This window comes from Haematobia irritans, chromosome 1, assembly GCF_050003625.1.
Source record: "Haematobia irritans isolate KBUSLIRL chromosome 1, ASM5000362v1, whole genome shotgun sequence".
In the NCBI taxonomy this organism is placed as follows: domain Eukaryota; kingdom Metazoa; phylum Arthropoda; class Insecta; order Diptera; family Muscidae; genus Haematobia; species Haematobia irritans.
In genome coordinates, this window is record NC_134397.1 from 246,845,748 (window position 1) to 246,861,230 (window position 15,483).

At 31.8% G+C, this 15,483-nt stretch overlaps 1 protein-coding gene across 12 annotated transcripts in view; it reads left to right on the forward strand.

Moving 5' to 3' along the window:
• Positions 1–15,483, forward strand: part of Nuak (Nuak family kinase 1) — a 148,820-nt gene that overhangs the window by 69,747 nt on the left and 63,590 nt on the right. For all 12 annotated transcript variants that reach the window (XM_075288384.1, XM_075314442.1, XM_075288407.1 and 9 more), the window contains exons 3-6: positions 4,930–5,129; positions 5,199–5,416; positions 5,490–6,087; positions 12,212–13,450. In XM_075288384.1, the coding sequence (XP_075144499.1) occupies positions 4,930–5,129; positions 5,199–5,416; positions 5,490–6,087; positions 12,212–13,450 (2,255 nt within the window). The remainder of the gene's footprint in view (positions 1–4,929; positions 5,130–5,198; positions 5,417–5,489; positions 6,088–12,211; positions 13,451–15,483) is intronic.

Here is a 15,483-nt window from a genome sequence, read left to right on the forward strand (position 1 = left end):
AGAAAATTTTGTCAAAATTTTATTTCTATAGAAAATTTTGTCAAAATTTTATTTCTATAGAAAATTTTGTCAAAATTTTATTTCTATAGAAAATGTTGTCAAAATTTTATTTCTATAGAAAATTTTGTCAAAATTTTATTTCTATAGAAAATTTTGTCAAAATTTTATTACTATAGAAAATTTTGTCAAAATTTTATTTCTATAAAAATTTTGTTAAAATTTTATTTCTATAGAAAATTTTTTCAAAATTTTATTTCTATAGAAAAATTTTGTTCGAAGTTTATTTCTATAGAAAATTTTATTAGAATTTTATTTCTATAGAATATTTTGTCAAAATTTTATTTCTAAAGAAAACTTTGTCAAAATTTTATTTCTATAGAAAATTTTGTCAACATTTTATTTCTATGGCATATTTTGTTAAAATGTTATTTCTATTGAAAATTTTGTTAAAATTTTATTTCTATTGAAAATTTTGTTAAAATTTATTTATACCCTGCTCCACACTGTGGAACAGGGTATTATAAGTTAGTGCATATGTTTGCAACACCTAGAAGGAGACGAGATAGACACATGGTGTCTTTGGCAAAAATACTCAGGGTGGGCTCCTGAGTCGATATAGCGATGTCCGTATGTCCGTCTGTCCGTGAACACATTTTTGTAATCAAAGTCTAGGTCGCAGTTTTAGTCCAATCGACTTCAAATTTGCACAAGTATGTGTTTTGGCTCAGAATAGATCCTTATTGATTTTGGAATAAATCGGTTCAGATTTAGATATAGCTCCCATATATATATTTCTCCCGATATGGACTTATATGGCCCCAGAAGCCAGAGTTTTACCCTAATTTGCTTAAAATTTTGCACAAGAAGAACAATTTGTACTATAGTCAAGTGTGCCAAATTTTATTGAAATCGGTTCAGATTTGATGAAATTTTGCACAGGGAGTAGAATTAGCATTGTAGCTATGTGTGCCAAATTTGGTTGAAATCGGTTCAGATTTAGATATAGCTCCCGTATATAGCTTTCGCCCGATTTACACTCATATGACCACAGAGGCCAATTTTTTGCTCCGATTTAGTTGAAATTTTGCACAGGAAGTAGAATTAGCATTGTAGCTATGCGTGCCAAATTTGGCTGAAATCGGTTCAGATTTAGAAATAGCTCCAATATATAGCTTTCGGCCGATTTACACTCACATGACCACAGAGGCCAATTTTTTGCTCCGATTTAGTTGAAATTTTGCACAGGGAGTAGAATTAGCATTGTAGCTATGCTTGCCAAATTTGGTTGAAATCGGTTCAGATTTAGATATATCTCCCACATATAGCTTTCGCCCGATTTACACATGTGACCACAGAGGCCAATTTTTAACTCCGATTTAGTTGAAATTTGGCTCCCATATATATGTTTTTCTGATTTCGACAAAAATGGTCAAAATACCAACATTTTCCTTGTAAAATCGCCACTGCTTAGTCGAAAAGTTGTAAAAATGACTAATTTTCCTAAACTTCTAATAAAGGGTGATTCTTTTGAGGTTAGGATTTTCATGCATTAGTATTTGACAGATCACGTGGGATTTCAGACATGGTGTCAAAGAGAAAGATGCTCAGTATGCTTTGACATTTCATCATGAATAGACTTACGATCTGCCACAACGTCGAATTTTCAGTGAATGGGCCCTAGAAAAGTTGGCAGAAAATCCGCTTTTTTATCGACAAATTTTGTTCAGCGATGAGGCTCATTTCTGGTTGAATGGCTACGTAAATAAGCAAAATTGCCGCATTTGGAGTGAAGAGCAACCAGAAGCCGTTCAAGAACTGCCCATGCATCCCGAAAAATGCACTGTTTGGTGTGGTTTGTACGCTGGTGGAATCATTGGACCGTATTTTTTCAAAGATGCTGTTGGACGCAACGTTACGGTGAATGGCGATCGCTATCGTTCGATGCTAACAAACTTTTTGTTGCCAAAAATGGAAGAACTGAACTTGGTTGACATGTGGTTTCAACAAGATGGCGCTACATGCCACACAGCTCGCGATTCTATGGCCATTTTGAGGGAAAACTTCGGAGAACAATTCATCTCAAGAAATGGACCGGTAAGTTGGCCACCAAGATCATGCGATTTGACGCCTTTAGACTATTTTTTGTGGGGCTACGTCAAGTCTAAAGTCTACAGAAATAAGCCAGCAACTATTCCAGCTTTGGAAGACAACATTTCCGAAGAAATTCGGGCTATTCCGGCCGAAATGCTCGAAAAAGTTGCCCAAAATTGGGCTTTCCGAATGGACCACCTAAGACGCAGCCGCGGTCAACATTTAAATGAAATTATCTTCAAAAAGTAAATGTCATGGACCAATGTAACGTTTCAAATAAAGAACCGATGAGATTTTGCAAATTTTATGCGTTTTTTTTTTAAAAAAAGTTATCAAGCTCTTAACAAATCACCCTTTACATATATATCGAGCGATAAATCATAAATAAACTTTTGCGAAGGTTTCTTAAAATTGCTTCAGATTTAAATGGTTCCCATATTTTTTTACTAACATTGTGTTCCACCCTAGTGCATTAGCCGACTTAAATTTTGAGTCTATAGATTTTGTAGAAATCTATCATATTCTGTCCAGATCGAGTGATCTGGACAGAATACAAACATTTACGACAAACATTTACGTATAGCCCCAAACATATTTGACGGATGTGATATGGTATCGAAAATTTAGATCTACAAAGTGGTGCAGGGTATAATATAGTCGGCCCCGCCCGACTTTAGACTTTTCTTACTTGTTTCTGTTGAAAATTTTGTCAAAAATTTATTTAAATTTTTTATTATTTTTTCAAAATTTTATTTCTATAGAAAATTTTTTAAAAATTTTATTTGTATAGAAAATTTTTTCAAAATTTTATTTCTATAGAAATTTTTTTCAAAATTTTATTTCTATAGAAAATTTTTTCAAAATTTTATTTCTATTGAAAATTTTGTTAAAATTTTATTTCTATTGAAAATTTTTTTCAAAATTTTATTTCTATAGACCATTTTTTCAAAATTTTATTTCTATAGAAAATTTTGTTAGAATTTTATTTATATAGAATATTTTGTCAAAATTTTATTTCTTTAGAAAATTTTATTTCTTTTGCGCTTGTTTTGCATTTTCGGCCGGAAAATTTACTTTTTAGGTTCTTTCCTAGACAAACTGGCATAAGTGCGGAAAAGCTTCGAATTCTTTTGTGAAAATAGTGCCACGCGTAGAGTCAAATTGTGGGCATTTTTAGAAAACGAGAGTGCTGCGATTGCTTCTTTAAATTCTTTTCTGCCCGCTGAAATGATAGCATTTTTTTAGGTTGCTGCCAACATTTTAAAAATGTTCATTCTGTACAGGCAAAGCTCTTTTTTCAGAAAAGAAAACACCAATAGTCTTCATATGGAGAAACTTACAATTTAGAAGACAATGTTAAAAGGGTTTAATTATTTCGTGACTGAAGCAATTGTAATTAAAACAAGTATATACAGCACAAAGTTCGGCCGGGCCGAATCTTAAATACCCACCACCATGAACCAAATATTAGGGTTTCCTTTGAAATTTCAGGAGGGCTTGAGGACTTGAGGACACTTCCCGAAGATAAATTTTAAGATTTCACCTATGAGGACTATATCAGATTCTGGATTTATAAGAACCATTTTTGTTTGAGTTTTAGAGGAATCATTAACATCTCTTGTAAGTGTGCAAGAAAATTATAAAATAATGTCTTGATTTGAAATCTTAAATCTGTAGAAGTAAAATCTGGAAATTTTAAATTGAGTTTCAAGCAATTTTCATGATCAGTGCGCCTTCTACACCCTTAAGAAGTGAAGTCGGTCTATATGGAGGCATTACCAAATGGACCGATAAAAACTTAATCCGATACAAATCTAAAATAAAAATACCTAAAATACCAGAATATTTACAATTTCAGACAAATCAGATAAAAACTATGGTTTCTAGAAACCTAAGGAGTTAAATCGGGAGATCGTTCTTATGGGGGCTATACTAAAATATGGACCGTCTCGAAAACTCACCGTTTTCGGCACACCTCTTTATGACCCGAAAATACCTCTAGATTTCCAATTTCAGGCAAATAGGATAAAAACTTCGGATTCTAGAAGCCCAAGAAGTAAAATCAGGAAATCGGTCTATATGGGGGCTATACCAAAATATGGACCGATACTCACCATTTTCGGCACACCTCTTTATGGTCCTAAAATACCTCTAGATTTCCAATTTCAGACAAATTGGATAAAAACTACGGTTTCTATAAGCCCAAGAAGTAAAATCGGGAGATCGGTCTATATGGGGGGTATACCAAAACATGGACCGATACTCACCATTTTTGGCACACCTCTTTATGGTCATAAAATACCTCTAGATTTCAAATTTCAGGCAAATTGGATAAAAACTACGATTTCTATAAGCCCAAGACCCCAAATCGGGAGGTCGGTTTATATGGGGACTATATCGAAACCTGGACCGATATAGCCCATCTTCGAACTTGACCTGCCTGCAGACAAAAGACGAGTTCGTGCAAAATTTCAGCACGATTGCTTCATTATTGAAGATTGTAGCGTGATTACAACAGACAGACAGACAGACAGACGGACAGACGGACATCGTTATATCGTCTTAGAATTTCTCCCTGATCAAGAATATATATACTTTATATAGTCGGAAATCGATATTTCGATGTGTTACAAACGGAATGACAAACTTATTATACCACCGTCACCATTCTATGGTGGTGGGTATAAAAATTAATTGGATCAAGTCATTTCGTGATTCAATCAGAAACAAATTTTCCTTTAAAATTTAATTAATATTTTACTTGATCGAATTTTAGAATATATACTTCTTTGCTTGTAAGCATTTATTTAATTAATTTTTCTATATTCTTCCGTATAGATTTGATATTATTAAGAAATTGGGACAAGGTACCTATGGCAAGGTACAATTGGGTATTAACAAAGAGACTGGACAAGAGGTTGCTATAAAAACCATTAAAAAATGTAAAATAGAAGCTGAATCCGATTTAGTGAGAATACGAAGAGAGGTACAGATTATGAGCTCCGTGCAACATCCTAATATAATACACATTTATGAAGGTAAAGTAATACGGAATGATGCGATATTTCCATGACACAATAATCAATCGATGTATCTTTTTTTTGCAGTATTTGAAAACCGAGAAAAAATGGTTCTAGTTATGGAATTCGCCGCTGGCGGTGAACTCTACGATTATTTGTCGGAACGCAAGGTGCTAAATGAAGAGGAGGCACGAAGAATATTTCGCCAAGTGGCCACAGCTGTTTACTATTGTCATAAGCATAAGATTTGCCATCGAGATTTAAAATTGGAAAATATTCTATTGGATGAGCATGGTAATGCCAAGGTTAGTTTTTCGTATTAACAACTAAAACCATTAAAAAAAATTACTAACGACATTTACCACCCTCCCATTACAGATTGCTGATTTTGGTCTCTCAAATGTCTTCGATGACAAACGATTATTGGCCACATTTTGTGGTTCACCCTTATACGCTTCTCCAGAAATTGTCGAGGGTACACCGTATCATGGACCCGAAGTTGATTGTTGGTCTTTGGGTGTACTCCTCTATACTCTAGTCTACGGCTCAATGCCTTTCGATGGTTCAAACTTTAAAAGACTTGTGAAACAAATTAGCCAAGGCGATTATTATGAACCCAAAAAGCCTTCACGAGCGTCTTCATTGATTCGTGAAATGTTAACAGTGTGCCCCCGCAAACGTGCTACAATCGAACAGATCTGTTCACATTGGTGGGTAAATGAAAACGATAATGTATCGTGTCTGGAATTAGCTGAAGACTTAGCCAATCAGACTCCAGTACGTTTGGACGTTTTACTATCGCTTACACCTGCCGCCATAACAGCCGAACAATTGGTTGTACCTTCAGCTGATGCTGCCAGTTCGGCCGCTAAAGGTGGAGCTATACCTCGTAGTCATTCGGTTGGTTCGATACGTGAAATTGGACCACAAAATACAACAACAGAAGCCGAACGTAGAATTTTGGATATGGTAGCAGGTAAGTCGATAAAAATTGTAACGTATCATAGTTGTTTTTTTTAATATACCATCCACTGAGATATTGAAGGCGATTAGACCATGTAAAGTTTTCCTATTATTTTGCATATTTCCAACAAAATGAATGGAATCAATTAACTTTTCGATTGAAAACTTTTTCCAAACACAATTAAAATTTAATAAAAAAAATATTTTTGATATTTCTTCAGTGTGGTATGCAATGTCGAATTTTCGAATTTTATATTTTCGGCTTTCGACTTTTAAAGGGTGATTCTTTTGAGGTTAGGATTTTCATGCATTAGTATTTGACAGATCACGTGGGATTTCAGACATGGTGTCAAAGAGAAAGATGCTCAGTATGCTTTGACATTTCATCATGAATAGGTTTACTAACGAGCCACAACGTCGAATTTTCAGTGAATGGTCCCTAGATAAGTTGGCAGAAAATCCGCTTTTTTATCGACAAATTTTGTTCAGCGATGAGGCTCATTTCTGGTTGAATGGCTACGTAAATAAGCAAAATTGCCGCATTTGGAGTGAAGAGCAACCAGAAGCCGTTCAAGAACTGCCCACGCATCCCGAAAAATGCACTGTTTGGTGTGGTTTGTACGCTGGTGGAATCATTGGACCGTATTTTTTCAAAGATGCTGTTGGACGCAACGTTACGGAGAATGGCGATCGCTATCGTTCGATGCTAACAAACTTTTTGTTGCCAAAAATGGAAGAACTGAACTTGGTTGACATGTGGTTTCAACAAGATGGCGCTACATGCCACACAGCTCGCGATTCTATGGCCATTTTGAGGGAAAACTTCGGAGAACAATTCATCTCAAGAAATGGACCGGTAAGTTGGCCACCAAGATCATGCGATTTGACGCCTTTAGACTATTTTTTGTGGGGCTACGTCAAGTCTAAAGTCTACAGAAATAAGCCAGCAACTATTCCAGCTTTGGAAGACAACATTTCCGAAGAAATTCGGGCTATTCCGGCCGAAATGCTCGAAAAAGTTGCCCAAAATTGGACTTTCCGAATGGACCACCTAAGACGCAGCCGCGGTCAACATTTAAATGAAATTATCTTCAAAAAGTAAATGTCATGGACCAATCTAACGTTTCAAATAAAGAACCGATGAGCTTTTGCAAATTTTATGCGTTTTTTTTTAAAAAAAAGTTATCAAGCTCTTAACAAATCACCCTTTACAAAGGTCAATTGATCGACTTTAACCCTCGGACAGACACATGAGTCTGGTCAGACCTTTTTCGATACTAATTGTAATTAAAATACATTTATAATATAGCTAGATACTTGAAACTTCATGTACCCTTCTAAAATGTTATTACCTATCGATGGGTGAAAAATCAGGACGGAAATACGACAGTAATAATGTAATAATATCAACAAAATAGCATATTTTCCATATAAATACATTAAAATACATAGTGGGTCTGGCCAGGCCTCATGTGTTACGAATGTGACTATCGAAACATGTGTATGACGGAGAGTTAATTAAACGAAAATCTACCTCTAAAATTTCGTTTAGGAAAGGCTGAATAGTAAAATGAATAGGCAAAGCTAAGCTTATAAGGAACCACAGTGGTGAAATGGTTAGCATGTCCGCTTTACATACACAGGGTCATGGGATCAATCCCAGTTCCAACCAAACACCAAAAAGTTTTTCAGCGGTGGATTATCCCCTCTCACTAAAGCTGGTGACGTTTTTCAATGTCTCGGCTATAAAAAGAAGTTCCCTTATTAGCTTAATAAGTCGGGCAGCATTCAGTGATAAACGAGAAGTTCACCACTGTGGTAACACAATTGCCATAAATGGGCCAAACGGGACGAGATCACGGTTGCCTCCGTTGGTAGAATTCTACCAAAACTGTTAAATTTTTTACTGTTTGGTAGATTGGTAGAATTCTTGGTAGATTTTGCAAAATATTCCTCTCCAACTAAGAGGTACTTCATAAATTTTGTATAAAATTCAGACAATCTTTGCTATAGAAATAAAATTTTGACAAAATTTTCTATAGAAATAAAATTTTGAAAAAAATTTCTATAGAAATAAAATTTTGACAAAATTTTCTATAGAAATAAAATTTTGACAAAATTTTCTATAGAAATAAAATTTTGACAACATTTTCTGTAGACATAAAATTTTGACAAAATTTTCTATAGAAATAAAATTTTGACAAATTTTTTTTTTCTGTAGAAATAAAATTTTGACGATTTTTTTTTATAGAAATAACATTTTGACAAATTTTTTCTATAGAAATAAAATTTTGACAAATTTTTTTATAGAAATAAAATTTTGACAAAAGTTTCTATAGAACTAAAATTTTGACAAAAGTTTCTATAGAAATGAAATTTTGACCATATTTTCTATAGAAATAAAATTTTGACAAAAGTTAGAAAGTATAGAAATAAAATTTTGTAAAAAGTTTTAATAGAAATAAAATTTTAACAAAACTAAAAAAAATGACAACATTTTCTATAGAAATTAAATTTTGCAAAAATTTTCTATTGAAATAAAATTTTTATAGAAATAAAATTTTGACATAAGTTTCTATAGAAATAAAATTTTGACAAAAGTGTCTATAGAAATAAAATTTGGTAAAAAGTTTCTATAGAAATAAAATTTTAATTTCAATAGAAAATTTTGTCAAAATTATATTTCTATCGAAAATTTTATCAAAATGTTATTTCTATAGAAAATTTTTGCAATATTTAATTTAATTAAATTTTAACTTAATTTTCTATAGAAATAACATTTTGCAAAAATTTTTCAAAGAAATAAAATTTTGACAAAATTTCTATGACCTCAAGCCGAACAAAATTAATAATCAGAATAAACATAAAATAGGTCAACAACACTCAAAAATATTTTTAAAAAATTTTCTATAGAAATAAAATGTTGACTAAATTTTCTATAGAAATAACATTTTGCAAAAATTTTCCATAGAAATAAAATTTTGACAAAAGTTTCTATAGAAATAACATTTTGCAAAAATTTTCCAAAGAAATAAAATTTTGCAAAAAATTTCTATATATTTAAATAAAATTTTGCAAAAATTTTCTATAGAAATAAAATTTTCTATAGAAATATAATTTTGACAAAATTTTCTATTGAAATTAAAATTTATTTTTATAGAAGGTTAGGTTAGATGGCAGCCCGATGTATCAGGCTCACTTAGACTATTCAGTCCATTGTGATACCACATTGGTGAACTTCTCTCTTATCACTGAGTGCTGCCCGATTCCATGTTAAGCTCAATGACAAGGGACCTCCTTTTTATAGCCGAGTCCGAACGGCGTTCCACATTGCAGTGAAACCACTTAGAGAAGCTTTGAAACCCTCAGAAATGTCACCAGCACTGAGGTGGGATAATCCACCGCTGAAAAACTTTTTGGTGTTCGGTCGAAGAAGGAATCGAACCCACGACCTTGTGTATGCAAGGCGGGCATGCTAACCATGGGACCACTGTGGCTCCCAAAGTTTTATTTCTATAGAAACTTTTTACAAAATTTTATTTCTATAGAAACTTTTGTCAACATTTTTTTTCTATAGAAACTTTTGTCAAAATTTTATTTCTATAAAAAATTTTGTCAAAATTTTATTTCTATAAAAAATTTTGTCAAAATTTCATTTCTATAGAAAATTTTTGCAAAATTTAATTTCTATAAAAAATTTTGTCAAAATTTTATATCTATAGAAAATTTTTGCAAAATTTAATTTCTATAGAAAATTTTTTTAAATTACATTTTGCAAAAATTTAAAAATTTTAATTTTGACAAAAATTTCTATAGAAATAAAATTTTAACAAACTTAAAAAAAAATTAACAAAATTTTCTATAGAAATTAAATTTTGCCAAAAAAAAATATTTTGTCAAGAAATAAAATTTTAATTTCAATAGAATATTTTGTCAAAATTATATTTCTATCGAAAATTTTTGCAAAATTTAATTTCTATAGAAAATTTTTGCAAAATTTAATTTCTATAGAACATTTTGTTAAAATTTTTTTAAATTAAATTTTGCAAAAATTTATAATTTTTTTTTAATAAAATTTTGCAAAAATTTAAAATTTTTGCAAAATTTTCTATAGAAATAAAATTTTGCAAAAATTTTCGATAGAAATATAATTTTGACAAAATGTTCTTTATTGCAGCTTAAAACCATACATTGACTAAACTACAAGTGTAGCTTAACCAACAGAGGACAAAGTTTGTTATAGAAATAAAATTTTGACAAAAGTTTCTATAGAACTAAAATTTTGACAAAGGTTTCTATAGAAAAGAAATGTTGACAACATTTTCTATTGAAATAAAATTTTGCAAAAATTTTCTATAGAAATAAAATTTTGACAAAATTTTTTATAGAAATAAAATTTTGGCAAAAGTTTCTATAGACATGAAATTTTGACAACATATTCAATAGAAATAAAATTTTGACAAAAATTTCTATAGAAATAAAATTGTGACAAAATTTTTTATAGAAATAAAATTTTGACAAAAGTTTCTATAAAAATAAAATTTTGACAAAATTTTCTATAGAAATAAAATTTTGCAAAAATTTTCTCTAGAAATATAATTCTGATAAAATTTTCTACAGAAATAAAATTTTTACAAAATTTTCTATTGAAATAAAATTGTGCAAAATAAGGATTTTTTGTTTGGTAGTTTTTCGGTAAAATTTTCTCCATATTTTGGTTGATTTGTTTTTGGCTCCAGTGGCAACGTTGGACGAATTTTGATACAGGATACACTGAAAAAATATATTTCGATTGGTTTAAGCTATATACGTAGATACCAAATATTGTTCCTCGAGAGAAATAGAGAAAGATGGATATAGATTTTTTAGTCTTCTATCTGACGGTGATAGGTGGCGCTGAAACATATATTCATATACGGATTTATTGTTTCCTCACATGCAGATATATACTCCTCTAATGTATTTGATCTGGCCAGGGCTATACCTCTCTGAAAATTTTGATATACCGCGGTGATAATAAAATACAAATGCTATAATGCATTATAGACAACAAAGTTCCCTGGTTCATATGCCCATAAGCTAGTTGATGTTTAGTTTATAGCTGGGATCACAGCTTTCGTCCATCCCAATATACTTAACAGTCCTACAATAGACATTCCCAGAGCGATAATTCTTCAACGGACAACAACTAGGCCGACTTTGGTGTTACTCAATTTGATGTTTTGGGTCGGAATATTATATAGTTCCCCAGCAAAAAATTTGGAATTTTAGAAAAATTTTTAATTTTTGAAAATATTTGAGGTCAAACGTCTCAGACAAATGTTTGAATACATTAAAATCATAAAAAAACTTATACAAATTATTTATTTGTTAAAATATTACAACATTTTTTAATTCACATTCAAAACACTGAATTCGGATCACACCTTAAGAAGTGATGCTGCAAATTCAGTACAACGGCTGTTGAAATGGTGAACATCCGTCCTATGACAAGCCCATGTTCAAATTCATCGCTTTTGCGCCAAATTTGCACAACATGTTCACTTTGTTTTTGGCGACGCTTTTTTTTTTTTGCTGGGTTGTATTACGGAAAACATATTCAGTGGACTATGTACATCATAAATAGACAGAATTTGGTGTTCGTTCGAAACTGGGGTTGGGGAGAGCCTATTAGGATCTCTTTTATTTATCTATAGTTATTCTGTAATCCTTAGAAATCCCCCTTTAAAAGAGCTTTGCAGTGGATGGTATATAAAATTTCGTCTCGAACGAATCTTATGCAAAATTTTTACTCGTTTTATTTTTGTATATTAAAAATATTTTCTGTAATATATGTTAGAATTTCTATTGTATATAAATGTGAAAATTCTCTTAATTTGATGTTGTTGTGATATTTTTTTTAATCCTCCCCCACCCGGCCCTTCTTTGCCCTAATCAACCTAAACGTTTCCTTTCGTGAAAACCTCCTTAAACCTCCTCCACTTCTTTTATCATTTCCTGCTAACCTTTGTCAATTACGCACAATGCTGCGTGTATGTGTGTGCCATATATCTGACCTGACATTTAAGTGAACTAAACACGATAATCCTACATTTTAACATAACTCATCTGTCCCCATTTATTTCTCCCACGTTTAGCTGGTGGTGAGGCAGCGCTTATGCCTTCTCCCACACGTACCATTACACCTGCACAAAGTCCAATTCAAACCAAACGCAAACTCGAAAACACAGTGTCCACAGAAAACGCAACGGGCGTAGCCCTCAAGAAAAAAGAGAAACCCGGAAGTACACATGCCATGGCAGAGCAATCCTCAACAATAGTTGAAGAGGAACCCACTCCAATGGATGTGGAAGAAGCCGAAAATAAGGAAACGCTTCCAGCTGTCTCCGCCTCCACGAATCTTAAGCCAAATGCTTCACGCAACTTTTCAGTAAAGGATATGCAGGCAATTGGTAATTTGTGCGAACAGTTAATTCAAGACCAACCAGCCAAGGCAACAGCAGCCGGCGCAGCTCCTGTGGCGACTGAAAGTGTATCTCCCGAAAAAGAGTTAGTTCGTCAATTGACCAGTACAAAACTGGATGCTACCGAGGATGTACCCGAAAAAACCAAGGATGCCACCAAAGTTATTAAGAAATTCGTGAACAAGCATAAAACAGCCGATTTGGTGAATGTAATCGGCAAAATTGATGCCGAAGAAAATAGTGCCAAATCTTCCGAAACCAGCCCTGTGAAGCCAACAAAACCAGCGTCGACTACAACAACGGAAACACCTGGTTCCAAACCATTTGTGCGTAAATGTAGTCTACAGGATGAATCTCCACTCAATAAATTCGGTACAGAACGTAGAAAATCTCGTATTCTAGAGACAGCAGAGAAATTCCAACAAATGAATGCAGCAGCAGCCGGAGCTAATGAAAAACCAAAAAAGATGGTTATACCAGGAGTCAGTGTGGGCAGCTACAAGAAGGAATATGAACGTAAAGCTTCAACTGGTGGTACAACCGCAGGTCAACTTACCGCTGGTGAACGACGTGCTCTTGAAGATGTTGCCGCCGCAGCGGCAGTAGCCTCCGAGAATGCTGCTGCTGCTACGGCTCAAGAAGAACTATCCAGTACTGAGGGCAATGTTGAAGGTAGTGACTCCAAGGCCTCTGTATCATCATTCTCACTGGAAGATGCTCGCAAATCAATGGAAAATTCAATAGCCCTAATACGCCAGGCTCAATCGGAGTCATCGAACGATGTGAATAATTTATGTGCCAAACAAGAAACAAACAATCAATCTAATCAGTATGTTGGCGGACCTCCTGTGGTCGAGCGTGAAGAGAAACTCAAAAATGCACGCACAATTATTGGAAATGCTATACAACCAGGTATGTTGATTTGCTTTTTAATTTCTGTACGAACCAAGAATTCTTAATATCTCACCACCACAAGGCCCATATGTTATAGGATGTTGTTATGTTTGGGGAATTGGTTGTCATTCCATGTTATGCCAAGGAGGGAAGAAAAAAATATCTTTAGTTTAATGGGCAAACATTTTTTGTTATTAAAATATCTTGTTCCATGAAAAATCCAATACTAATATTGCTGTAAGCAAATTAATTTTAAATGATTCCATGTCCCAGTACTAAAATACTTTTCTCATATTTGTTCTCCATTCAAGAGATGTTTTCAAGTCTTTAGTCTCTACATTGCCACGGTGTGGATTTTGTTCAACCTATGTTAAGCCTTCATTTATGAAACCACTTCAGTTTTTGTTGTTTGACCACCACCATGGCACTTGGCAGCACTACCAGTATCATTATAACGATTTGCGCCACGACACAGAAACATTTACTGAAAGTCGTTCGTTTACTCGGAAAAATCCACCAAAAGAGAGAGATCAAATTTGTCATTTGAGAAATAGAAAACAAAAATATTAACGATATTTAGTGATTTTCATGTGCCAAAAATAAATCTGGTATAAATTGTGGTTTCTACTGGTCCCAATATAGACATTTTTTTCACAATTTTATTTCCATAGAAAATTTTGTCAAAATTTTATTTCTATAGAAAATGTTTTCAAAATTTTATTTCTATAGATTTTTTTTTTAAATTTTATTTCTATACAAATTTTTGTCAACATTTTATTTCTTAGGAAAATTTTGTCAAAATTTTATTTCTATAGAATTTTTTTTAAATTTTTATATCTATAGAAAATTTTTTCAACATTATATTTCTACAGAGAGTTTTCTCAAAAATTTATTTCTATAGAAAATTATGCCAAAATTTTATTTCTATAGAAAGTTTTATCAAAATTTTATTTCAATAAAAATTTTTGTCAAAATTTTATTTCTTAGGAAAATTTTGTCAAAAATTTATTTCTTAGGAAAATTTTGTCAAAATTTTATTTCTTAGGAAAATTTTGTCAAAATTTTATTTCTATAGAAAATTTTTTTAAATTTTTATTTCTATAGAAAATTTTTTCAAAATTTTATTTCTATAGAGAATTTTCTCAAAATTTTTTTTCTATAGAAAATTATGCCAAAATTTTATTTCAATAGAAAGTTTTATCAAAATTTTATTTCTATACAAATTTTTGTAAAAATTTTATTTCATAGGAAAATTTTGTCAAAATTTTATTTCTTAGGAAAATTTTGTCAAAATTTTATTTCTATAGACAATTTTTTCAAAATTTTATTTCTAAAAAAAAATTGTCAGAATTTGGTACATGCCAGTTCGAGATCGAAAAATATCGTAGGGATAACCTCTCTACCATTCTATTTAATCATCATGCAGGTATCGCTTCCGGTCTTATCATCTATCCGAGGGTTAACGTTTGGTACTACGATTGGTTTTTATTGCTATAGACAATTTTGTCTAAATTTTATTTCTATTGAACATTTTATCTAAATTTTGTTTCTATAGAAATTTTTGTCAACATTTTATTCTATAGAAAATTTTCTCAAAATTTTATTTCTATAGAAAATTTTGTCAAAATTTAATTTCTATAGACAATTTTCTCAAAATTTTATTTCTATACAGAATTTCCTCAAAATTTTATTTCTATACACAATTTTCTCAAAATTTTATTTCTATTAGAAAATTTTGTAAAAATTGTATTACTATAGGAAATTTTGTCAAAATTTTATTTCTATAGAAAATTTTGTCCAAATTTTATTTCTATAGATATTTTTTTTCAAAATTTTATTTCTATACAAATTGTTGTCAACATTTTATTTCTTAGGAAAATATTGTCAAAATTTTATTTCCTAGGAAAATTTTGTCTATAAAAAATTTTGTCAGCATTTGGTACATGCATAGATAGAACCAGTTCGAGATCGAAAAATATCGTAGGGATAACCTCTATACCATTCTTTTTGATCATCATGCAGGTATCGCTTCCGGTGTTATCATCTATCCG